Here is a 24,198-nt window from a genome sequence, read left to right as displayed (position 1 = left end):
TCTCTTAGGAATACGGGGATAAAATATAGCCTATACATACCTATAGCACCAGGGGATAGTGTAGCTTCCCAGCAGTGAAAGATTTTTTCAAATCAGTTACAGAGCCTATTCAATGCAAACAAATCTTACCTTTTTACAATACTATTATAGATTAACACGGATTAAAACAATAAGTCACTGACCCGTGTAGATATCGAACCTGTATCCGCCCTGTAGTATAACAGTACACCACTGCGCCTGAACGCGCTGAATCATAATACGCAATGCTTTATTTGTTTTCGTTCACAAAGCTTCCATAAGTTTCTGTAGCCATCTATATAGATCCGAGCCAGTACCTTTCTCGAGTATTCGACTGGTGAACTCTCGAAGATTATTTTAGGACACACAGCTATTCGCATTTCAGTCTTCAATCTCACAGCACGACAGTGCCATACGAGATAAACGTAATAAACAAATTAATTAAAGAAATGGCCGAAGACGTGTGCCGCTATGATGTATTAAAAAATGAAAAATACGGTCGTTATTTAGTCGCCAATAAAGATTTGGAATGTGGGGAGTTAATTTTCACAGATACAGCAATAGCTGTGGGACCGAAACCAGGCAAGTATTTTATAGAATTTCAGATCGCATATGGAATGCTGATCTGAATTATTTTGCAAATTAAAAGGAAATCAATACTTCCTCATTGCATGTTATTTCCGTGTGAATGATATGAGGTCGAAGCATTAAAATTATATATTAGAAATCTTGCGGTTAAGCAACCATACCAACGGTTAACCTACCGCAATATCTCAATATTAAATTTTCTTTATAGATGATGATGAGATAGATGGGTGTTTTCGTTGGTCATCATAGCTACCTTATTTGTTTCCTAAGCCTTATAACTTAGCCGTAGATTAGGGAAAGGGCTCGCTTATAATATAATGTAAGCCTTGTAAGTCGTAAAGCCCTATTCGAATATGTACCTAGGTATATTCTTTGGCCTTATTTATTACACACAACTTGATTCCTATAACTGGAAACTATTTGTGCTATGGGCATGGGGGTTTTTCAGAGTCTGTGTGAGTTTAAAACATAGAAAAACTATCTTAATGTCAAAAAAAATATAAATTCATTTATTTCAACTAGGCTTAGTCACAGAAAAGTTACTCCTACTAATATTATAAACGCGAAAGTTTGTATGGATGTTTAGATGTTTGTTACTCTTTAACGCCGCTACTTGGCTAAAATTTGGAATGGGAATGGATTTTACTTTGGATTAACACATAGGCTACTTTTTATCCCGAAAAAATCCATGGTTTCCCGAGATTTGCGAAAACCGATGATTTTGATGATATGAATGTTTGTTACTCTATCACGCTTCGACTACTTAACCGAATTAGCTGAAATTTGGTATTGAATATATTATAGCATGGATTAATACATAGGCTACTTTTTATCCCGGAAAAATCCATGGTTCCCGAGGGATTTGTGAAAAACTAAATTCCACGCGGACGAAGTCGCGGGCGTCCACTAGTACTTTAAAATGAGAGATTAATTCTTTCTAGATACTCCACCTCTATGCTTGGGCTGCTACTGTCCCGTCGAGAATACTCTGTGTTCTCGCTGCGGCTGGCCAGTGTGCGGCGCCGAGTGTGAACAGTCCCCGCACCATCTGCTTGAGTGCGATGTGTTTACACAAGCGAAGGAGCGCTTCCAGTCAGTAGAAGATTGGTCAGCGAGTTGCCCTCAACTTGACTGTATTACCCCGCTGAGGTGAGGTTTACGGAAATAAGGAGTAATTTTCCAAATGTAATTTTTAACTTAATTAAATTTTAAGCTACCTAGGTAGAGGGGTAAACAAAAAAAATAATAATCTGAGGGTAGGTAATTGTAATACTTGAGAATGACTCGTCTATAGAGACTTTTTAAACACGTTCGCTGCGGTACGAGGTCAATTGACCTCGGATATCTAGCGTGTTCAAGGGTTACGAGGTCGATTGACCTCGTACCACACCAGAGGTGAGTACAGAAAAATCAGTGCCGCAGCGAAAGTGTTAATGGAGGTGAAAGCTTAGAGCTATTACGTTGACTGAGTTTGGATGCAGCTTGGACCTGCTCCAATGCGAGTTGACAGGATTAGGGTGACAATGTTAAATTAACGGTCACTATCGGAGGATAATGATTTGCTAAAAAAAAAGATTCCGACGAATTGATAACCTCCTCCTTATTTGAAGTCGGTTAAAAATGGTAAAGACTCCGCGCCACGAAAGAAATCCCGCGGCTAAAACTAATATTAATCAATCAATCAATCAATTTATTTATTTGCAGATACATGCCTACAGGTGGTCGGTAGATGTAGATGGTAAATGTATCTTGTCAATTTGGCATGTAAATTATTTATTAAGTATTTAATGATTCAAATGACAATTTCACCATTTAAAATTTACATCTTTACAATAATTTAGTTAACAGTGCCTTACACAAATGACAATAACACCGCCATTGCCAAATGACAATGAGCGCCATTAAAGACATTAGCGCCGCGTTTAAGGGACTTGTTTCGTGGCGCGGAGTCTAGTGCACGTTACCGTTGACGTTAACACTGTTTTTCTTTTCGGTTTTATGGCTTCGCGCGTAGAGCGATTGAGCCAATGTCAAGTGCTTAATTTTTTTTATAGGTTGTTCTTAGCAAAAGAGAAGGATCCAGAGAGATGGGCACGGGAAGTGGACGCCATGGAAACCCACACAGAGGAGCGACAGAAGCGAGCGACATGGCGAGCCGACCAGAACAACGTCGTCGACTATCTGATAGACCGCTGCAAGTTGGGGGAGCGCTGTACTCGGGAATTGTTGACGCGAATTTGTGGGATTTTGGAGGTAAAAAGTACATAATTTACATTTTGAAAGTCGGTGTAAGTCTGTAGAGTTCAACGCATAGGTTATACGAGCGGAACGAGGGGAATTTTAGAACTTTGTATATTTACTTAACTTAATATAAAATTCACTATCAGTGTGATAGCCCAGTGGATATGACCTCTGCCTCCGATTCCGGAGGGTGTATGTTCGAATCCGGTCCGGGGCATGCACCTCCAACTTTTCAGTTGTGTGCATTTTAAGAAAAATTAATATCACTGTCTCAAACGGTGAACGAAAAACATCGTGAGTAAACCTGCATACCAGAGAATTTGTTTAATTCTCTGCGTGTGTGAAGTCTACCAATCCGCATTGGGCCAGCGTGGTGTACTATCGGCCTAACCCCTCTCATTCTGAGAGGAGACTCGAGCTCAGCAGTGAGCCGAATGTGGGTGATAATGAGGTAATATAAAAATCCTTTCGTTCGACTTGGTTAGCTTGGTTAAGTGTGCGTTACCCTTTATATTAATTTACTCTTTGGTGTGCGTTCACTTCAAGTTAAACTACGCGCAGTAAGACATTTTCGAATGTTGACGACGTTTGCGGTAGTTATAAGAAGACGTTCGCAGTAACCATAGCAACACGTTCACGCCGTTACAATCGCGTACGTCAATTATGACATCTTTAAATGTACCGTGCAATTACAGAGCACGCGTATAACACTTTTGTTCATAAGTGTACATGCGCAAACAACTTTTTGGTTCAACTTTACCTACACGGGGTCTAATAAACTTCTAAGTCTCAAACTATGGCTGCTTATGGATTCCATTTGTTTATGAAGCACACATGTTTACAAGCATTATGGAACAAGCGGGTTTATCTGGTTCCTATTGAGCTTTTCGACTTATGCAATTTTCAATAGCAACCCAGAGTTGGCTAATGGGAAGTAGGTACTTTTCGTCGGTCCCGATCATAATCATTAACATTTAACATTTTGATCGTTACAGAGTAAAATATTCCCACCAACCCGCATTAGAAAAACGTGATGAGTCTAAGCTCCAAATCACCTCTTCTTACCAATAAAGAGGTCTGGCTCTTTACTTAGCCTTTGGGTTATTTCGATAAAATTGGTTTTTAGGTAACATCTATTTATTTATTTATTTATTTATTATCATCATAACTTAAAACTAGCCAAAGTTGTACCAACCAATTCTAAAATTATCAACTGTTTAGTTTGTCAACATACTATGACGAAAAGAACAATAACGTGAAACAGTAGCCTCGTGACGTCATTGACCGCATTTCTTTGCCAAAAAAGATTTTGATTGACGTGAACGGGAATCGGATTTTTAACAACATTTTACGTATGATTTACGTAGTCAACTGACAAGCTTTAAAATATTTTTTTTAAATCACGGTCGTGTTAATTTTTTTATAATAGCATTAGCAATAGTTTGAATTTTGGAAGGTGACTTTATCGTAATCACGTGTTGAATGACGTTCTTAACAATGATTATACATATAAATACATCGATGTAGTTTAGAAATGCCATTTTAGTTTCCACAAGCATTTATTTATTTAACTTCATGTTAACTTGCAATTATTATGTGTTTAGGGAAATTTTGAAATTGGATTTAAAAATGTTTTTTTTAATGCTTTACAAGTTAGACCTTGACTACAATCTCATCTGATTGATGATGCAATTTAAGGAATGGAAGCGGGCTAATTTGTTAGAAGGAGGTTGAAATTCCACATCCCGTTTCGGTTTCTACACATCGTACCGGAACGCTAAATCGTTTAACGGTACGTCTGTGTCGGTAGGGTGGTCTGGCCTCTGGCCACGGTCGAAACCTCCCACCAGCCAGACCTCTACCAATTAAGAAAACCACAATCGGCCCAGCCGGGGATCGAACTCAGGACCTCCGGCTTGTAAATTCACCGCGCACACCACTGCGCCACGGAGGACGTCGAATAGTTACCCAAACGTCTCACGGCGCTCGATAGCGCGGTCTAACACACATAACCCAAAACGATTGAGCTGTTATTATAACATTGAAAATTAACGGATAATAATAAGCGGACTCTTGCCGATGGATGCTGGCGGCTCGAGACCGTTGTGCTTGGAGGTCTGTGCAAGATGTCCAGCAGTGGACGTCTATCGGCTGACAAGGTAAGATAAGGTAAAAGAGTCTTAGTAGCTAATAGGGTCCTGGTTTTTCCCATAGATTCGAAACCCTAGAAATTATTGATTGTAGCGGATGTAGGACTAGACTAACTTTTGTCATACATATACTAGTCTGTCTTGTGTATAATAAAATAATAAAAATTTTAATAAAAAAATACAACCGACTTCAAAACCTAAAAACGTAGCCACTAAACTAAAAAGCGAAAAATAACATCATAATATGTTCTACCTGCTGATCAGTATGAAGGCGGTGCTTAGCCGGTGATGTTTTAATTCAAGCCATGTGAGAATATCTTATAGATTTAGATTTTGCAGTGTTGTTTCATCCGGTCCTGTCAGAAATGGCTTTAATTAAGACAACACCGGCTAAGCACCGCCTTCATACTGATCAGCAGGTAGAACATATTATGATGTTATTTTTCGCTTTTTAGTTTAGTGGCTACGTTTTTAGGTTTTGAAGTCGGTTGTATTTTTTTTATTAAAATTATTATTATTTTTCCATTTTTAGTGTAAAATTTCATCTCAAACGAATACATCAGACCCCTAATGACAGTCGCAACCCATCTTGGTACAAAATTCTCAGCAATACAAATTAATCAAGCCCAAGCACAAGGTAGCTACCGTAAACCGTTAAGGGGTTCCCTTAATTGACCTTGGTCTTCATCATCAGACCCCTAATAACAGACACAACTCATCTAGGTAGAAAGTTCTCAGCAATACAAATTAATCAAGTCCAAACACAAGGTAGTTACTGTAAACTGTTAAGGAGTTCCCTTAATTGTCCTTGGTCTTCATCACCAAACCCTTAAATGACAGTCACAACCTATCTATGTGGAAAGTTCTCATTAATACAAATTAATCAAGCCCAAACACAAGGTAACTGCTGTAAATCGCCGAGGAGTTCCCTCGTCTGTTTTATGGCTCCATCATCAGATCGATTTTAAACCTTCATGAAATTATAGTGCTTAAAAGTACTAAATGGAAAAGTTTACGAACACACTACACACCCATATAATTTTCAAAAGTTCCCCTCAATTTCTCCAGGATTCCATCATCAGATCTTGACATAATGGCAATGGGACCAAATGGGGACTATACCGTTTCAAACAAAAAAAGAATTTTTGAAATCGGTCCAGGCGTCTTTGAGTAATCGGTGTACATACATAAAAAAAAAAAAAAACCGACCGAATTGAGAACCTCCTCCTTTTTGAAGTCGGTTAATAAAAAATAAATACTGTGACACACAGACACAAGAGTGTTTCTTTATGGATTCTATTTTTGTACTCAGTCTTTGTAATTTTAGGTGAACGCGGTTGAAATTCCATCGCGCGGTGGTTTCAGCGTCCGCGCGATCTACCCTCGGCTGGCCATCGCCGCCCACAGCTGCGTGCCCAACATCGTTCACACCATACTGCAGAGTGATTACCAGTAAGTATTGTTTTCGCCGCGTTGCAACGACTTGCGGTATGGACGGCTTCAGTGTGCTCGTGGCGTTTGAGCCGTCAACATCTCTTGTTGTGTAATTTTTTACTTGGAATAGGCGGGGAGAGTGACTTGAGTGGAAAAGGGGAGTGTTTGTTAACAGTCAAAGGATCCTTTAACCCTACACACATCGTTCACAAGTGCGTGACTCCACTCAAGGTCATTCTCTGCCACTTAGGGTTTATTGGTAACATTCTTAGTGGGAATTGTTAGACCTGACAGACTTTCATTCAATAATTGTGTTTTGCAATACTCCGACAGTATGTGTTGTGGATCACATGATTTTAAGTGGAAAACTATCGCATCATTATTAAACTTTAAAATGAAAGGCCAACTGGGTTGATATATAAATAATAGACCACGCAGCCCCAATGCGGATTGGCGCATTCAGATTGATTTTGTAGCGATCATTGGCAATCATACTCGGCTCACTGCTGAACTCGAGTCTCCTCTCAGAATGAGAGAGGTTAGGCCAATATACCACGCTGGCTCAATGCGGATTGGCAGACTTCACACAAGCAGATAATTAAGAAAATTCTCTGGTATGCAGGTTTCCTCACGATGTTTTTCCTTCACCGTTTGAGACACGTGATTTTTCACTTTACTAAATGCATACAACTGAAGAAGATGCAGAGGTCATATCCACTGGGCTCTCACGGCTCTTTAACGAACCGAGCAAAAATGTGATTACTTTAACCCAGACCCTCGTGATCCGAAGTCATTTAAGCTAACCAACCTACCATGGGGTAACGAAAAAAGGCTATCATTAAGTTTAAGTATGTACTTATGAACTTCACATTTTGTTAGGGTCCAAATAAGAGCAGCAGTTTCCATCAAATCGGGCGAACCCCTCCACCTCAGCTACACCCACGTGCTCTCCCCCACCATCGTGAGGCGCGAACACTTGCTGGAGTCCAAGTTCTTCAGCTGCGAGTGTCCTCGCTGTGCAGACCCCACCGAGCTGGACACACACATGAGCACCCTGAAGTGTAGCAAATGCGACAACGGCGTCATACTCGCTAGTAATCCTTTAGGTAAGTGTCACAGTATTATTTTTAGGGTTCCATTCATGTAAATAAAAAAACGTAACCGTAGTACTATCACTTGTGTGTCAATCCGTCACAGTAAATCTCCGAATCTACTAAAAATTAATTTTGGTACACATCCTATTATACTGTGACCAAAGATCAGAAATGTGTCGTGAATAGACGAAATATGTATGTGGGGTCGTTATCAACCCATATTCGGCTCACTGCTGAGCTCGAGTCTCCTCTTAAAATGAGAGGGGTTAGGCCAATAGTCCACCACGCTGGCTCAATGCGGATTGGCAGACTTCACACACGCAGAGAAATGTGGGGTCACGTTTGTCGGTCAAGATAGAAAATAAAAAAAAATTGCAAATATTGGAGGGTAGGATTTTTAAAAGTTATTATTAATTGTGTTTTGACTCTACAACGACATTTAATACAAATAAATAAGATTTAAATGTCTGGCTGTCTTTTTGCTCCGGCTAATCAGCTGGACAGATTTTGACGGGACTTTAACTGATAGTTAAGCTTATGTTATAAGGTTATATTTAATCCCATGAATGGAATCGTGGCAAGAATACTGGCTGCATCACCAACCTGCCAGGATGATCCTTTGCACAAAAAATAAGGCACTGCAACCTCCATGACCCAAGGATCTCCACGGCAAAAGGAACAAATATGTAACTCTGTGTCAAAGAGGCGTAATTGTGCCACTTACCGGTTTCAGCTTTTTCTGCTGCTTCTTGCTTTTTTTTTTCGGCTCCCGGTCTTGATTCTATTAGATACATATCTAACATCAATGTTAAGAAAAAGTGTTAATACCTAAATGAAATATACAAATAAATCAATCAATAATTATTATTAATTAAACAGACAACGAAGCGCCATGGAACTGCACCGACAAAAAGTGCGGCTTCAAGACGTCGTCAGCTGCGATGCGCAAGATGCTGGCAGTGGTGCAAGCCGAGCTCGACCAGCTGGACGCTCTGCCACTCGGCCCCGAAGCAATAGAAATGAGGGAGGCAACCCTACGCAAGGTACGCCTTCATAGCTGATCGTCATCATTATTAACAACCCATAATAACATAAAAATAAACGCTCACTATTGAGCACGACTATTAGCTTAAACTAAACTAAACTGAGAGGAAGTCTCCTGTCAGAATGAGAAGGGAATTCTCTATTATAGTATGTTAGGATTTGTAGTCCAATAAAACAAAGTGGAACTTGATTAATTCTGTATTCGGTATTAGATCACATGACAATCTCTTACGGGCCGACATTACAAAAGTAGACATTACAGGAAGAGTGGTTCATAGATTAAAGAGAGTGTTGCCAAAGTGAAATATTGTATTGTTTCCTCAACATAGTATAGGTAGGTTTTGTTACAATATTTTACCTTCACGGTTTGTGACACGTGACACTTAATTTCTTAAAATGCAGTTATTTGAAAAGTTAAAGTGCAATTCCCGTACCGGATTCGAACTCCGTATACGCCAGCATATGGCACATCCATTAGTCTAGTAAGCTGAAGAGTTTGTTTGTGTGGTTAAACGCGCTAATCTCAGGAATTACTGGTCTGATTTGAAAAATTATTTCAGTGTTAGATAGCTTATTTATCGAGGAAGCTATATATTATCACCGCATTCCTACGGGAACGAGAACGACGTGGGTGAAACCGATCGGCGTCAGCTTGTGAGTAATAAGTGCGGCCTCAGGACGTCGGCTGGACGGTTTGCCACTCGAACTCATAGCCATAGAAATAAGGGTAACAAGGTTCTGGGTTCGTCACAGGTTCATATTCGAGTAGGAACCTACATACCCGTGATAGCCCTGTGGATATGACCTCTGCCTTCGACTCGGAAAGTGTAGGTTCGAATCAAGTCCGGGACATGCACCTTCAACTTGTCAGTTGTGTGCATTTCAAGAAATTAAATATCACGTGTCTCAAACGGTGAAAGAAAAACATCGTGAGGAAACTTGCATACCAGAGAATTTTCTTAATTTTCTGCGTGTGTGAAGTCTGGCAATCCGCATTGGGTCAGCGTGGTGGACTATTAGCTTAACCTACATACAGTTTTCTAATCGTTTTTACCATTTAATTCCAGTACAAATCCGTATTCCACCCGTGCCACTCCATGCTGCTGTCACTAAAGCATGCGCTGGCGCAGCTGTACGGGCGCGTGGAGGGGTACACGCTCGACGAGCTGCCTGACCTCGTGCTAGAGCGGAAGATAGAGTTCTGCCGGCTGGTACTGAAGACTCTAGACGTTATATCACCAGGGGAAAGTAGAATGAGAGGTAATTATCAAGCGGGTTGCAGGGAGCCGCTGGATGCTGGCGACTCGAGACCGTTGTGCTTGGAAGTCCATGCAAGAGGCCTATGTCCAGCAGTGGATGTCTATCGGCTGATAAGGTAAGGTCAAGGACAAATCGCATCAAACGGATCGCAGCACCTATTCTTTGTATAGAAAGTCATATATAATGTTTTTAACTAAATAATTAAACAGACTTCAAAGATGCAGTAGGTACTCTAAAAAGCGAAAAGTCCTTTCTATAGATCGGTTTGAAGGCGGTTTTATGTCAAATAGGCTCATAAAGTTTTTTTTTTTTTTTGGTAGGTATCACTTTCAAACCGATCAATAGAAAGGACATACTTAGGTACTACGAGTACATAAGTCCTTTCTATTTTTGAAGTCTTCTTTTATCTACACAGAGTTTCTAAGCACAATGGGTGATATATCAATCAAAACTCATTATCACCAAGTAACATAAAGTCCCCGTATTCGGGAACGGGATCTACGCAGGGCGTTGTTATCTGCTATAATAGTGAAGCAACTTGTAAATAAGTAATAATACTATTGGCAGACTTCAATAAAGAAGGTTTTTATATATTTTACATACATCTTTACTGTAGTAGTTTTGAAAAAAATCCGGTAGTACAAACAAACAACACTTCTTTAATGAATTCGGTTAAATAAAAATAAAAAACGGACTTATTTACTTTAAAATATTTCCCCAGGTATGATGATATATGAACTGCATGCCCCGCTCATGTACCTAGCGAGGAGCGAATTCAGTGCTGGTCTGATATCTCAAGAGAAGTTGAAGGAGAGACTGCAGGAGCCCTTGCAATGTCTCTCTGATGCTGCGCGCATCCTCGGCAGAGAGGATCCACAGAGTCCTGAAGGCATCACTGGCACCATAGCTCACCAGTCTATGGAGCAATTGAAAGCCAGTATCGAATCTCTATAGGCAATGGCGTGCATAATTTGTAACCAGGGTAAGCACATGGTGCTGTCTGCCTCATCGGAATCTGACCAGTAGTGGAGTAATTATATAATGTACCTATCATAAATATATAATTTATGGTTAGATGGAATCAAAATGAATGTTGTTCGTCATTTGTAGATTAAGTAAGGTATTTATTCGTTATTCCATTTTATAGCAAACAAACATATAAAAGACAAATTGAATTTTAAATTATAGATTTTCATGCTTATTATTTGAGACTACAATATAATATAATAAATAAAGGCCAAAAAAATTGTGTGTTTGGATTGAAGTTTCACTAAAATCTAAATAGTTCCACTTTCAATTCTAAATAATTTCCACTGGCGTAGCAATTTTTGTTCTATCTATGCCAAACGAACTTTTTTTATTTGGTAGATGCTGAATAATATTAAGCTAAAGTTTACTTTAGCCTAACAGTATTTATAAGCCATTTCTAGCATGTCTTTATTTTTTACTAAGATTCTGAGATACAATCCTTTATTTATTTTCCCTACATTTTTAAATAATCAATCATGAATCCTTCACATACTCATAATTGCAATTTTTGTATATTTTATATAGTAAATATTTTTTTTAATACTACTTAAAAAAAATAATTAATAATTTTGAATACATGTTTGTTATGTTTTATCTTAACTATTGTAAAAAATAAAATATTATATTAATGTTGAAATGTTTTATTTTACATTAAATTACTTAAAATTTTACTTTCTTGGGTTTCTTAGAAACTGGTTCCTGAGATGGTTGCTTAACATTTTGACCTATGTCTTCAATATTGTCGTCATTCAACGTTTGTAATTTAATAGTTGTTCCTTCCTTTTCATCTTTTACCTGGAATATAAATTATAAATGAAAACAAATTCCAACAACTTGTTTAAATTGAGATTTTTTATTAACTTGGTATCAAAAAATTTTTTGTTATATTTATATATTTATTAGTTATGTGATAATTATATTAGATTTAAAACATTGAGATCCTAAATAACATGATCAGAACATTAATTTACAATTGCAATAAGATTCAAACTAAAGAAGGCAAACAAAAATGGCCCAGATAAATAAAATAAGTAGATGGTAAAATTGGTAATTTATGAGAGAATATAAGCAACAATAAGGCTCAATATTTCATTCATGAACACTGTGGTACCTTATGTAATATAATAAAAAATTTACTTACAGTTGGACAGTCCTTTCTCAAGTGGGTAACATCTCCGCAAAGTTTACAGCTTCCACCATTTGGATACAGGCCTTTTGGATTATCTGGACATTGTCTAGCTATATGACCCTGAAAAATTATACAAGATTAATCAACAAATACATAAAATTCTTTTTTTTTTTCAAATAATCAGTGCAAAGTGTGAGAATGCAGTTTCAATTAAGATGTTTACAAACAATTGGTTTTTTTAATCAACTGTTAAATCATTGTAGCTCTATATTTATAGTATTAGTTATCACAACAAGTATTGAAACCAATACCAAACCCAGTGAAACAGCATTACTGAAAACAGACAGGTCCTTGCACTTCCTACGATGTACTGCCTTTCAACCTGTCAGCCTGTGTTGCTATGATGCAACTATAGTAATCGCCACGGATCTATATGTTTGTGAAGTTAGCTGAGGAATGAGTATAAATGCGCGGTCGCGTCTAGTTAGCTCCTCGCCCGCGCCGTTTGATTCATTGCGCAGTCATTTGTTGCTAACTTCACAAACAATATCTGGTGGCAGGCACTGTAAGTATAGAGAAATAGACAAAATGGTGACAGAGTTGTCCCAGTCCCATCTCTTTTATCCCAACGCAATGAAAGAGATGGCAGTATTTCAGGTTGCACTGCCATTGGTTTAAATTTGTCTATATGTCTTCACGAGATTCATCATTTTGGTTGCATGTTAGTGAACACTGAAGCACAGATGTTAGTCTAATGTGCCTATTACTTAACAATAGTAACACTATTACAAATAAATAAATTATTATATACTTTGTACTTACAGCTTCCTTACAAATGAAACAAGTAGCAAATCTAAACTCCTTATCCCTCTGCACTTTGCACTCAAACTGTCTATGCTCTGTGGAGCCACATTTGAAGCATACACCCTCGGCAGTGCCTGCACCAGGTATGTTAGCCTTCAAATCTGGACAATCAGACAAATTATGACCACCTTTCCTGCAGTTATAGCAAACTTCCCTCTTTAGTCTCGCAAGTGCTTTCTCAGCTCTTCGTCTCTCTAATTTCATTGTCCTCTGAACCTCACTTTTTGGTATACCCTTCTGAATCATACTTTTTTTTAATTCCTCAAGTCTTTCAGCATCTTTTTTCATAATAGGGAATCCATCAAATCTAACTAAGTGCACCTCTTTAGCATTTATTATAAGCTTAAAACTTTTGTCATCAACTGGTTTCCTACGATCTTTCTTTACCTTTTTTATCTTTGAAGGTGAAGGTTGACTGACATTGCTTTCTTGTTGTTCTGCTTCATTTACTGTCTCATTATCATTTGTGTTTACTTTTGGTTCAGAAACCTGTTGTTTTTTTTTCTTTTTTTTATTCTTTACATGTTGGTTGTCCTCATGTTCTGGTTTATTTATATTTTTCTCAGAGTTATTTACTTTAATTTGTACATCATGTTTTATTTCTGTAGGTTGCTTTTTTTTCTTGTTCCTCTTCTTTTTATTCTTTTGTTGAGATTGTGGTGTCTGTGTCTGACTTTGTTCATTTGATTCATTATAGTCTCCTGGAGGATTAATTATTTCTTGAGAAGTTTCAATATTGTTTTGAAGTTTATTGGCTTTTTTCTTTTTATTTTTGTTATTTTTAATAGGTTTGATTATTTCTTGTTTATTGTCACTATCTCCACCATTTTCTGTAACCACTTGAGAGTTAGACACTGTACTTTGCTTATTGAATTTCTTTTTCTTCACAACATTTTCACTAGAAGCTTGGTTCGGACTCAACTTTATTTTATTGTTGGTTTCATCTTCTGGAAAGTCGCACCATGTAGCCTTTCGTTTTTGAGTTTTTTGTTCTTTGAGAAAGTTATTGTAATTTTCAATTCTTTGTTGTTCTGCCTAAAATTTATAAAAAATTCCATTGAAATGGCACTTTAATTTTAGTTGGTGACTGTCTGTCTAATGACAATAATTAATACAGATACTTTTAAAAAGTTTACAGTTACAATACCTAGATGTAGGATAAAAGTTCAAAATAAATAATACAACACAGTAGTGCATCTAAAACAGACTGAATGTATAATTCAGCACAGTTCAGAAATATGCTGAGTGGATACTCTTTTAGGATCATATCATGCTAGTTGTAACTTATTTTAATTATTGTTTGTTTTTCTCTTTTTCTTTTGTGTGATGTGTATTCTAAATAAACTTTTCTTTCTTTCTAAATGTTAAACTATCAGTGCACCTACAATTTGCAAGTGAGAATGAGTTTTTTTCAGTTGTTGTAGGAATCTCAACTCACATTCAATAAAAATGAATCATACATTGGAAACTGGTCGATAGTTAGTTGATCTGGTTCATATACCATATCATTGGGTTATATGGTTTTGCAGATAAGATTTTGTCAAAGCTACCTGAATCAAATTGGAAATCACAATTGCACCTCAGTTTCACTCACATAGTTCTGTCCCCGTGAGAATACGAGGATAAAATATAGCCCATAACACTCACAAATAATGTGGCTTTTTAGTAGTAAAAGAATTTTTAAAGAAGAAGTAGAACCAGACAGTACAACACCACAAACTTTACCTCTACTCTAATTGAGAATCTAACCCTCAAATTCCCTGACATTTAGCAACACTTTTCCAATGCACAAGATCATATAGCTCAAAGCTGGTGATACATACTTGTGACTTGCACAAAAGCATGCCGACGCATGCAGTTACGAACTATTGCATGTATATCAAGATTCTGACAATAGCTCATGTTCCAGTACAAGGCATACCAGTAGCTTGCAAGGTGTTTGAATTTTCCTCTTAAGGGGAAGTGGGATGGACTCTTGCATGCGAGCTCTAAGCACCCAAATTGCATTGTAACGTGTTTGCTAGTGAAAAGTGAATTTTTAGCCAAGATTTTTTTTGGGCTAATTTTTTGCTGTAGTTTTTGAAATAATGTGATTTTCAACTCGCGCGTCACTGGCACGGTACTTATGTACTATGTTTATCTGTATTTGTTTTGATGTATAATGTATTTATTAGCCAAGTGCCCAGTTAATGCGTACGAGTTATATCATACCATTCACAGGCATGTATAAGAAGGCATGGATAAGAAGTGGACTGAAAGTGTAAAAGAAATCTTATTACCTCTTCTCGATTTTTGTTCTCTTCATTATCTTTTTTTGCTTTTAACATCTGCTCTTTCATTACCTCCCATGGTGTACTATCTTCAGGACTTTTTAGGTTAGAGGCTTTAGAGCCCTTTGCCCTAGCAAACCTGGTCATGATTTAATAACGAAATCTTTACTGAACTAAATACATGACACGACACTATACTGCTTATACAATATGAATTTTATTTAAAATTAAAATTGTAATTTACACGTGTTTCTAATTTTTGACAAAACCACAAGCACAACAAACAAAATGTCAAAATCAAATGACAATTTTATTGTGAATTGACATTTGACAGCAATAACAAAATTGTGGAGGTTGGCACTACACTTAGAATAAATTAAATCTCTGTCTACGTTAAAAAAAGAATCGATTCTACATTTTTAAGCGCTAAATCTTTGCGCTAAACTAATTTAATATTTTTTGGTCAAGCCTTTCATCATATTATATGAATAATAATAATATTTTTTTATTATTCAAAATGAGTAATGTTAAATGATAGTTTAAAGCACTTCTCTCACTAAAAAACTATCTCATTGGTCCAGTGGTGGCTTTGGAGCACGAAATCCTGGGTTAGGCTACGAAGTACTAATACAGCACTAGCACCTCGATCATTATCAACATAACACAGGTGCATATTGGCAACATAGACAAACACAATACAAGCCCGCCAATCCACATTGGTGCGGACCTCCCTCATATTGGGAAAGATAGAATATAGAGCTTAAATGCACCACCCTACGGGTTAGCGGGCCTAATGAACACTATCAGATGTTAATGATAACGAGCGGAACCAAATGCTTAACATGCTCTTCGAGGCACGGTGGTGTAAAACTACCAAAATTATTATTTTGATTATAAAAAATAAAACGCTAATACATTGCAAACATTTATTTCTTATTTTTTGGACATAACTGTGATTCTATAAGTTTCACCCAGTTATCGTATTGGACATTGTCTTCATCATCTAATTCATCACAAAACTTGTCAATTTCTTCATCTGCCGGTTCTTCATCAATTGAATCCTTTAATCTTGCATTTTTCTTACTTCTTGGTATATTTGTAGTGATCTCTACTCCTTCAGCATTGTCGTCTGTGAATATTATCTTTTTATTTTGTTTAGTCTTATTCTTTGCATTTATTTCATTGCTTGTCGTGCTATTGTTAGCGTTTCTATTATGTGAACTGACATTGTGTTTTTCGGTATCATTTGCTACTCGCGCTAATTTAGATTTGTCATTCTCAAATACTATTTTCTTATTTTTTCCATTTCCTGTGGATTCCGATGTTAAAGAGATTTCTTCCGTTAAATCATCATTAACAAGTGTATCCTTTTCAGGCCTTTTTTTCTTTGTTTTGACATGAACTTTTTGTTCGCCATCTTTGTTTCTTTTGCCCATTTCTGTAACAAACACAATAAAAAAACATTAATAAAAATTAATTTAAAAAGAAAACTACTTTTTAATACTTGATCTTTCGTCGTTAATCCGTCCCGAGAACAGCTTGGCAGAGACTTTGGCTGTCGCTGAAGACGTAACGAATATATTGTTAATATCAAGGAAGTACGAGTACCTAATTAAAGTATTAGTTCTAAGTATTGAAATTAAATAAACTGAAAGATGCGGAACATTATTAATAGACCAGTAATGTAAAGTGAGCATAAAATATAGCTTCTAACGTTTTGTTTATATTTCAACGGATTGGTACTGGAATTGAACTTACAAACCGTAAATCTACTAAACAACATTCAAACAGCATTTCGATATTATCTTTTACGAGTAAAGATTTATAGACATTAAAATAATTACAAATTTTGTGTGGTAAATTTATTTCTGGCAGATATTCAACGTTTACATGCGTCTAGCCTGTCTCGTTTAACATGTTTTTACTTTTCTAAAACATTTCGTATATTATTAAATAAGACAATAATAATACTTCTTATTACTTCTTATAACGAAAAACTTCTACAAAATTTTTGGAAGATTTTACTGGTCTGTTCAATTTTAAAAAGATTCATCTTAAAAAGATGACGTTTATTGCGAGAGGATTTGCGCCGAACACCGCATTGGGCCAATCTTAAATAAACAATCATCATTATTTACTCCTACTTTTGGGCATTAGCCTGTAAGGACTTGAAAATACAAATTTTAGGCCCTTACAGGGTTAAGCACGGTTTAATTTAATAGGCCTTGTTCCAGGCAATGAGACAAGGCCTATTTAAATAAAATACTATCGGACGTCCGCGACTTCATCCGGCCTTTGACCTCTTTAATCCGGCCCCGTTCTTATCAGACATCTAATAACTATAACTACCTCTCTGCCAAACTTCATGTTTGTACGTCAAACAGTTTTCGAGTTTTCGTGATGAATAGGCCTTTCGCATTAATATATTACTAGCGGACGCCCGCGACTTTGTCCGCGTGGAATTCAGATTTTCACATATCCCACAGGAACAATGGATTTTTCCGGGATGCAAAGTACCTAGCCTATGTGTGAATCCAGAGTAAAATCTATTTTCATTCCAAATTTTAGTCAAATCGCTTCAGTAGCCGCTGCATAAAAGACGAACAAACATATTATACACTTACACACAAACTTTCGCATTTATATATTATTTAAATATAAGATATGCCTATTTGTAAATTGTAGTTAATGGCTAACTTCTAAAGAATTAAAAATATATAACGAGGCAGTTAAATCTAACCTTATTTATAATATACCTACCCCAAGTATTACGTTCCGAAATTCTTCTTGACGTGCTTTTTTTTATTCTTTACAAGTTAGCCCTTGACTACAATCTCACCTAATGTTAAGTGATGATGGAGTCTAAGATGTAAGCGGGCTAACTTGTTAGAAGGAGCATGCAAATCCATACTCCTTTCGGTTTCTACACGACATCGTACCGGAACGCTAAATCGCTTGGCGGTACGTCTTTGCCGGTAGAGTGGTAACTAGCCACGGCCGAAGCCTCCCACCAGCCAAAAAAAGTTACAGTAAGTGCTACAGTGCAAATAACACTTTTATCTGTCTAATTGTAGGTATGTTTTTATTTAATTCGACTGAGCACCCATTATATAGATTTACATAAGTCTCGAAAGTTTCTTCGGTGACGTCAATTTAATCATTAATTTAACATGTTTTTGCATCAAAAACTATCCAAGCAAGTGGCAATAAAATAAGCATTTGTTTAGTATGACATACGAGCGACATAATTTTTAACAAGAATTATTCGACGTGGCGTGGGCTGCAAATACAATGGCATGATGAATAAAACTATGCACGTAATGATTTATAACAAAAGCAATTAATAATTATAAATAAATATTGTATTTACTACTTCTAAGACTTAGAGACAGATGATAGGCACCTACGTAATTGGTGAGACGATTAGATGATGAAAATATGTCTACTTATAATAAATTGTCTGCATAAATACTTGTCATGTAGAGTGACCATGCTGCTATAAAAATATTTTGATTGCGTATTTGAAAGAAGGCTCCTTAGTGAGTCCGGGAAATGCGTGATGGGAAGAATTGCGCAAGGCAAAAAGCAGTTTCAGATTTGTAATTTCGCCGCCAGTAGGCTGTTTAATTTTTGCCGCTTCTGCTGGACCTCTATAATTTGATAACCTAGTTAGCAATCATATTAATTTCATTATACCTATTTTGTTAATAAATTTTTTTTAAATTAAAACTTTAAATTGCAACTTGCAATTTGTTCTGTCTTAATTACATCAGATTTTCGTTAAATTTCATTATTTTTTCAAGATACGTTTTCTCTATGTTTTTTTATGTATTCCCTACGTACATGTTGTAAACAATGATGTTTTTCTTATTTCTGTAAACGTATAAAATTTGGGCCAAATGTGCCGCCCTATGCCTACTCAGCCTGCTGGTAAATCCGCCACTGGCAGAAAGTCTCTATCTCTAGAGTCCGAGGTCCTGAAGAACGCGGAAGGACAGAATGACCTCTCCTCTCAAGGCCTGTCATGTCAGCATAACAGGGAAGTTCATTTATTGGCTAGAACACTTTGTTGAAGTCGATTAAAAAGTGTTAAGAACTTAATCAGGGTGCACCTGTGTTTGCGCACACACACACCTGTGCAATGTGTATTACATTGCACATGTGTGTGTGTTTGTGTGCTTCAGTGTGACTAGAGACCGATTTTTTAGCAATCTCTTTTAAACCTGACCTATTTTTTCCTTCTTACAAACAAAAGCACTGGCGCCGAAATAGTCAAATGGTAATAGCGAATCGTAGCATAAATCTCCTAAACTTAAGGTTCGCTCTTTAACCGTGAAGCTACCGAGGCATCAAGGACATTGTAGTGACCTTGTGAGTATAATTAGAATTTCCTCTAGTTCTGAGGAACGAAAGTTATATAAATGTCAGCTGTTTAAAATATTGCTAGGTAAAAACATGTCATAAAAAGTACGTACGTCGTACGCGGCTATACGAATTAAAATTAGTCACATCACAAATGGGATGATGGTATGATAACACGAACTAACTGAACTGTGAACAGGAAAATACGTTATCTAAAGTAGAAGTCTTCATCTTAATCTAAAGTTTATAAGAATCATATTTTTCTACATAGGATTTCTTGATATGGGATAATTAAGATTCCTATTTGGGCCACTAAAGAGACGATGGTCTACTATATAATCTTTACATTATTAGCGGACACCAATTACTTCGTTCACCCTATGACCTCTTAATCTGGCCCTATCGCAAAATCCGTATTTAGCGAACGCCTACAACTATATGCTACTTCTCTGCCAAATTTCATCTTTATACGTCAAGCGGTTTTCTATATTTCGTGGAGATTTCGTGATGACCTTTCGCATTTATATATTAAGATTGATACGTGATATAGACTTTCTGAATAATGAATATTAGCATAAATAAATAGGCAAACTGTTTGAGACATGCAGATATCCGCAATTACTAAGCAGATTTTAATTAGATGTTTACTGATGGGCACTTTACAGAAATATTTATCCAAAAAAAGAATACGAAATAAGCTGTTGAAGCCGCGGATATCTGAAACTATTTTTGATTTTTAAAAAGAATATTTGCCATAAGTATTTTTTTTAAGTATGACCATATGTGGGTACGACAATAAACCAACGGGACGGGGATCGAACCGCCACCATTCGGTGATGAGTCCGACCTCTCTTACCGTTGAGCTATTGAGGCTTTATGTGTACATCAATCACCTAGTACTGGTACCCATTATGTGTTCTTTCAATTAAATATTTCATTATTTTTTTTATCACAAACAATAAACGAACAAGTGGCATTACAATTTATTAGCACTGTTAGCAATACGACACGTCTAAATAGCAGTATGATAAACATATCGGCCACTCGATGAGATATGAAAATGAAATACGTTTACGTAACAACCAACAAGAGACGCGAGAGGCGGGCGCGTTGCCACCGATCACCGATCGTTGCCAGTCTCAGTAGTCTCAGGCAGTCACTAGACTCGAGCACTCGACTGCATCGCTTCCACCGCAATTCGTAAACAATCTACGCGCGTATTAAGCCTTTCAAAGTCATTAATGACTGCAACATGGCTGAAAAACATTACATTCTCGGTATGGACATCGGCACGACATCGGTAAAGGTCTGCGTATACGATCCCGACACCAAGGAGTTGGTGGCGAAACAGAATAAGGATACGGCGGCGAATATTCCCAGCGATCAAGGCATCGAAGGGAACAAGCAGGATGTTCCCAAAATAGTGTCCGCGGTCCACTACTGTGTGTCTAGACTGCCTAGAGACGTTTTGCGGCATGTCAGGAAAATCGGTGTGTGCGGACAAATGCACGGCGTCGTGTTGTGGAAAGACAGGTGCGTTGACACTCATTTATCATTCTTCCTTCCTTAAATATTCAAACATTCTATGTTTTACTCTATACCGACTTGTAAATCTATGGTTTGAATATTTAAGTACTAGCGGACGCCCGCGATTTCGTTATTTAGAAACATTGATTTTCCGGTATAAAAAGTAGCCTATGTGTTAATCCAAAGCAAAATCTATTGAATTATAAAGAGTAACAAACATCCAAACAAACATAGATCCATACAAACTTTTGCGTTTATAATATTAGTAGGATTCACTCAACCGTGCAAAATGGTTGTACTAATTTAGTTAAAATTGTAACTACTTAATATTAAAAATGGTCATGTTTGTTTGTTACGCTATTACTCTTTAATTACTCAACCGTTGATCATGTGCATACATCTATACTAATATTATAGAGAGGTAAAGTTTGTGGTGTTGTAGGTGGTAGCCTCTGAACCGATTTTTTTTTACCTTTAGAAAGCCACGTTATTTGCGAGTGTCATAGGCTATATATTATTACAGGCAAACTTTAATTTAGTAGGTACTACTTAAATTATTTTTGCGAACTTACATCTTTTCGAAACTACTGAACGGATTTTCGTGCAAGTAGATAAAACCTTTTTTTTTGTTACTTAACTAAATCTAATTCAAAGAAAAAGTCACGTGCATATGTAAGTGTTAATATTTTGTTTAATTATGACAAAATTATATTTCTCTTTATAGAGCCTGGGAAAAGGTAGAGAAAGAAGGCGTTGTGATTCGCTATGAAGCAACCAGGGAGAAAATGTCAGCACTGTACACATGGCAGGATACAAGGTGCAAGCCAGAATTTTTGGACTCTCTACCAAAGCCTGATTCACATCTCCAATGCTACTCTGGTTACGGTTGTGCTACATTGCTGTGGATGCTCAAACACAAGCCGGAAAAACTCAAAAGTTTCAGTCGTTCAGCCACAGTTCAAGATTTTGTCGTAGCAATGTTATGTGACCTAGAAACCCCCATTACGTCTGACCAAAACGCTGCCAGTTGGGGATACTTCAACACAGAGAATAATGAGTGGAACACAGACATATTAAATTCAATAGACTTTCCAATAAATCTCTTGCCCAAAGTATTAAAGAGTGGACAAATTGCAGGAGTATTGAGCAGTTCTTGGAATGGTATCCAAGAAGGAACACCAGTCGGTGTAGCGATGGGTGACCTACAGTGTTCTATTATTGCCACACTTGAAAACGATCAGGATGCAGTGTTAAATGTATCCACCTCCGCCCAACTTGCCATTGTAGCTGATAGAATAAGTGATTTAGGATGCAAGACAATTGAGCACTTGCCATACTTTAATGACTCTTATTTGGTTGTCGCCGCATCTTTAAACGGAGGAAACGTTCTGGCCACATTTGTAAAAATGCTCCAGCAGTGGATGTTGGAGTTTGGATTCCCTATACCCCAATCTAAAGTGTGGGAAAAGTTAATAGCCCTCGGTTTGGATGTTCCAGATGGAACAAATATGAAAATAAGCCCACTACTTTTGGGTGAACGACATTCACCCATGGCTAAAGCTTCAGTAGAGAACATTGACTTGTCTAACATACAATTAGGGCATGTTTTCAGGTCTTTATGTGACAGTCTGATTGAGAACTTACATTGCATGATGCCCAAAGATATTCTGAGGAATGCCAACATCAAGAGGATTGTCGGTAATGGCTCAGGGTTGTCTAGAAATGCTGTGTTGCAGAGAGCCGTGGAACAGTACTACAGCTTGCCTTTGGAATTCACATCCGGTGGAGATGCTGCTAAGGGTGCAGCTATAGCCATAATTTCAGCTAACTAATCAGTTGCGATTATGAAACTGAACAAGTTCATTATTTTACCTGCGAGATGGATGTGAAAATATATAATTGTGAAAGTTTTTTACCCTACTGCAATGAGGGTTATGTTATTTGTGGGTATTTATTATGTTTGTATGTACATAATATTCTTTATTACCTCATATTATCCAAACTGCTGAATGGATTTACATACTTAAGATATCATTAGATTTGTTTTGGTATCCAAAGTGTTCTTAAATAGGTGAAGTTGAAAAAAAAGCAACACAATGACTGTGAGACGCTATGACTGGTATAGATGAAAACATTTTTTTCCAATATTGCAATATGGATATCAAATTGAAAAGCTCACTATTTCCAGTTTTTTTAGTTCCTAGTTATATTTTAGTTCCTAGTTTTTTTTATATTCTTAATTATTTTCTATTATTGTGATAATCATTTTTAAACAGTGCAGTGTAATATTATTTAGATAAAAAAAACACAAATACAGCATGTTTATTGGTTTCGTAATATTATCATTTCTTTTTATCTAAAATAACACTTGTTAACAAGTTTAATTAAACATAATAATCTACCCAATGTATCATTTTATTATCTTTTCCCTTTAACAACAAAAATGTTATAGGACATTTACAGCATAAAGCATAGGTAGATGTTTTGAAATTATGCAAGTGTAAGCATATTAAGCAGCAGTTCCCTAATAGAATAGAGCCTTATATATGTATATACAGGGTGTCCCATAAATATTATGACATACTTTACAAGATTATTTTAGTAATTTTATACAAAATTTAGTAGTAGGCCTTGATTGATGTCAGCTGATAGGCCTACTAAAATTATGCAATATATGTTAGCCAAAATTCTGCAGTTTTATGCTGAATGATTTGTGTTGTGTGAATTTAATAAATTTAACAGACAAACAAACTTTGGTCTTTCAAATAATATCAAAAAAATTTAAATATTTGATTGAACTACTTCATGTGCATTATTTTTTAGTGTTGCTGTGCTTTAGATAAATCTAAGAAGAGACAAATATCTTAGCAATCCATGGATTCACTATGCTGGTGCCGGGTCAACCGCGTGGCAGAGAGATAAACTACTAGCAAATTCCAGAACTTGTGACCAGTGGATGTAGGGTTAAGAAATTCTTTGACAATCGATTAACACTCCCTTCCTCGGCTCATGTTGTTCTCCCTGCCAAGGCAAATTTGGTAAGATCCTTTTAGAGCAGCTTTGGATACCCATTCTAATATAGAACTAGCTGCAGTTCTATAGAGGCCAGGTCTTTAAGCAAGTGATAGAGAGATTTTGCTCTCACACCTACTTCTACGGCATACAGACTAACAACATATTAAGGTAAA

General features: G+C 36.8%; 4 protein-coding genes across 4 annotated transcripts; 2 read left to right on the top strand and 2 right to left on the bottom strand.

Annotated features, from left to right (window-relative positions):
* The first annotated feature begins 242 nt into the window (after positions 1–242).
* On the top strand, positions 243–11,332 carry LOC112052303 (SET domain-containing protein SmydA-8). Its single transcript, XM_024091323.2, has 8 exons — positions 243–600; positions 1,548–1,755; positions 2,661–2,859; positions 6,325–6,449; positions 7,311–7,537; positions 8,405–8,568; positions 9,637–9,829; positions 10,551–11,332. The coding sequence occupies exons 1-8, from the start codon at positions 468–470 to the stop codon at positions 10,781–10,783; spliced, it is 1,482 nt and encodes a 493-aa protein (XP_023947091.2). The 5' UTR covers positions 243–467; the 3' UTR covers positions 10,784–11,332.
* A 146-nt stretch (positions 11,333–11,478) lies between these two features.
* LOC112052277 (MATH and LRR domain-containing protein PFE0570w) lies at positions 11,479–15,412 on the bottom strand. Its single transcript, XM_024091290.2, has 4 exons — positions 15,131–15,412; positions 12,810–13,886; positions 12,000–12,107; positions 11,479–11,653 (listed from the first exon to the last, which is right to left on the bottom strand). Exons 1-4 carry the CDS (start codon positions 15,266–15,268, stop codon positions 11,519–11,521), a joined length of 1,458 nt encoding a protein of 485 aa, XP_023947058.2. The 5' UTR covers positions 15,269–15,412; the 3' UTR covers positions 11,479–11,518.
* A 621-nt stretch (positions 15,413–16,033) lies between these two features.
* Positions 16,034–17,906, bottom strand: LOC112052281 (cGMP-specific 3',5'-cGMP phosphodiesterase 3). Its single transcript, XM_052887348.1, has 2 exons — positions 17,882–17,906; positions 16,034–16,559 (listed from the first exon to the last, which is right to left on the bottom strand). The coding sequence occupies exon 2, from the start codon at positions 16,555–16,557 to the stop codon at positions 16,048–16,050; it is 510 nt and encodes a 169-aa protein (XP_052743308.1). The 5' UTR covers positions 16,558–16,559; positions 17,882–17,906; the 3' UTR covers positions 16,034–16,047.
* Positions 17,907–20,256: 2,350 nt separating this feature from the next.
* LOC112052278 (sedoheptulokinase) lies at positions 20,257–23,762 on the top strand. Its single transcript, XM_024091291.2, has 2 exons — positions 20,257–21,016; positions 21,735–23,762. The coding sequence occupies exons 1-2, from the start codon at positions 20,736–20,738 to the stop codon at positions 22,840–22,842; spliced, it is 1,389 nt and encodes a 462-aa protein (XP_023947059.2). The 5' UTR covers positions 20,257–20,735; the 3' UTR covers positions 22,843–23,762.
* The last annotated feature ends 436 nt before the right edge of the window (positions 23,763–24,198 follow it).

Source organism: Bicyclus anynana, chromosome 19, assembly GCF_947172395.1.
Source record: "Bicyclus anynana chromosome 19, ilBicAnyn1.1, whole genome shotgun sequence".
NCBI lineage: Eukaryota > Metazoa > Arthropoda > Insecta > Lepidoptera > Nymphalidae > Bicyclus > Bicyclus anynana.
This window is presented reverse-complemented; position numbering and strand designations above follow the sequence as displayed.

Excerpts from the sequence above, each read along its gene's own strand:
- LOC112052303 (XM_024091323.2), top strand. The coding sequence starts at position 468 with ATGGCCGAAGACGTGTGCCGCTATGATGTATTAAAAAATGAAAAATAC. Across the intron at positions 2,860-6,324 it reads GAATTTGTGGGATTTTGGAG|GTGAACGCGGTTGAAATTCC; the intron begins GTAAAAAGTACA and ends TTGTAATTTTAG. Across the intron at positions 7,538-8,404 it reads ACTCGCTAGTAATCCTTTAG|ACAACGAAGCGCCATGGAAC; the intron begins GTAAGTGTCACA and ends TTAATTAAACAG.
- LOC112052277 (XM_024091290.2), bottom strand. The coding sequence starts at position 15,268 with ATGACCAGGTTTGCTAGGGCAAAGGGCTCTAAAGCCTCTAACCTAAAA. Across the intron at positions 12,108-12,809 it reads GTTTCATTTGTAAGGAAGCT|GGTCATATAGCTAGACAATG; the intron begins GTAAGTACAAAG and ends ATAATTTTTCAG. Across the intron at positions 11,654-11,999 it reads TGAGAAAGGACTGTCCAACT|GTAAAAGATGAAAAGGAAGG; the intron begins GTAAGTAAATTT and ends TTTATATTCCAG.
- LOC112052281 (XM_052887348.1), bottom strand. The coding sequence starts at position 16,557 with ATGGGCAAAAGAAACAAAGATGGCGAACAAAAAGTTCATGTCAAAACA.
- LOC112052278 (XM_024091291.2), top strand. The coding sequence starts at position 20,736 with ATGGCTGAAAAACATTACATTCTCGGTATGGACATCGGCACGACATCG. Across the intron at positions 21,017-21,734 it reads GTCGTGTTGTGGAAAGACAG|AGCCTGGGAAAAGGTAGAGA; the intron begins GTGCGTTGACAC and ends TTCTCTTTATAG.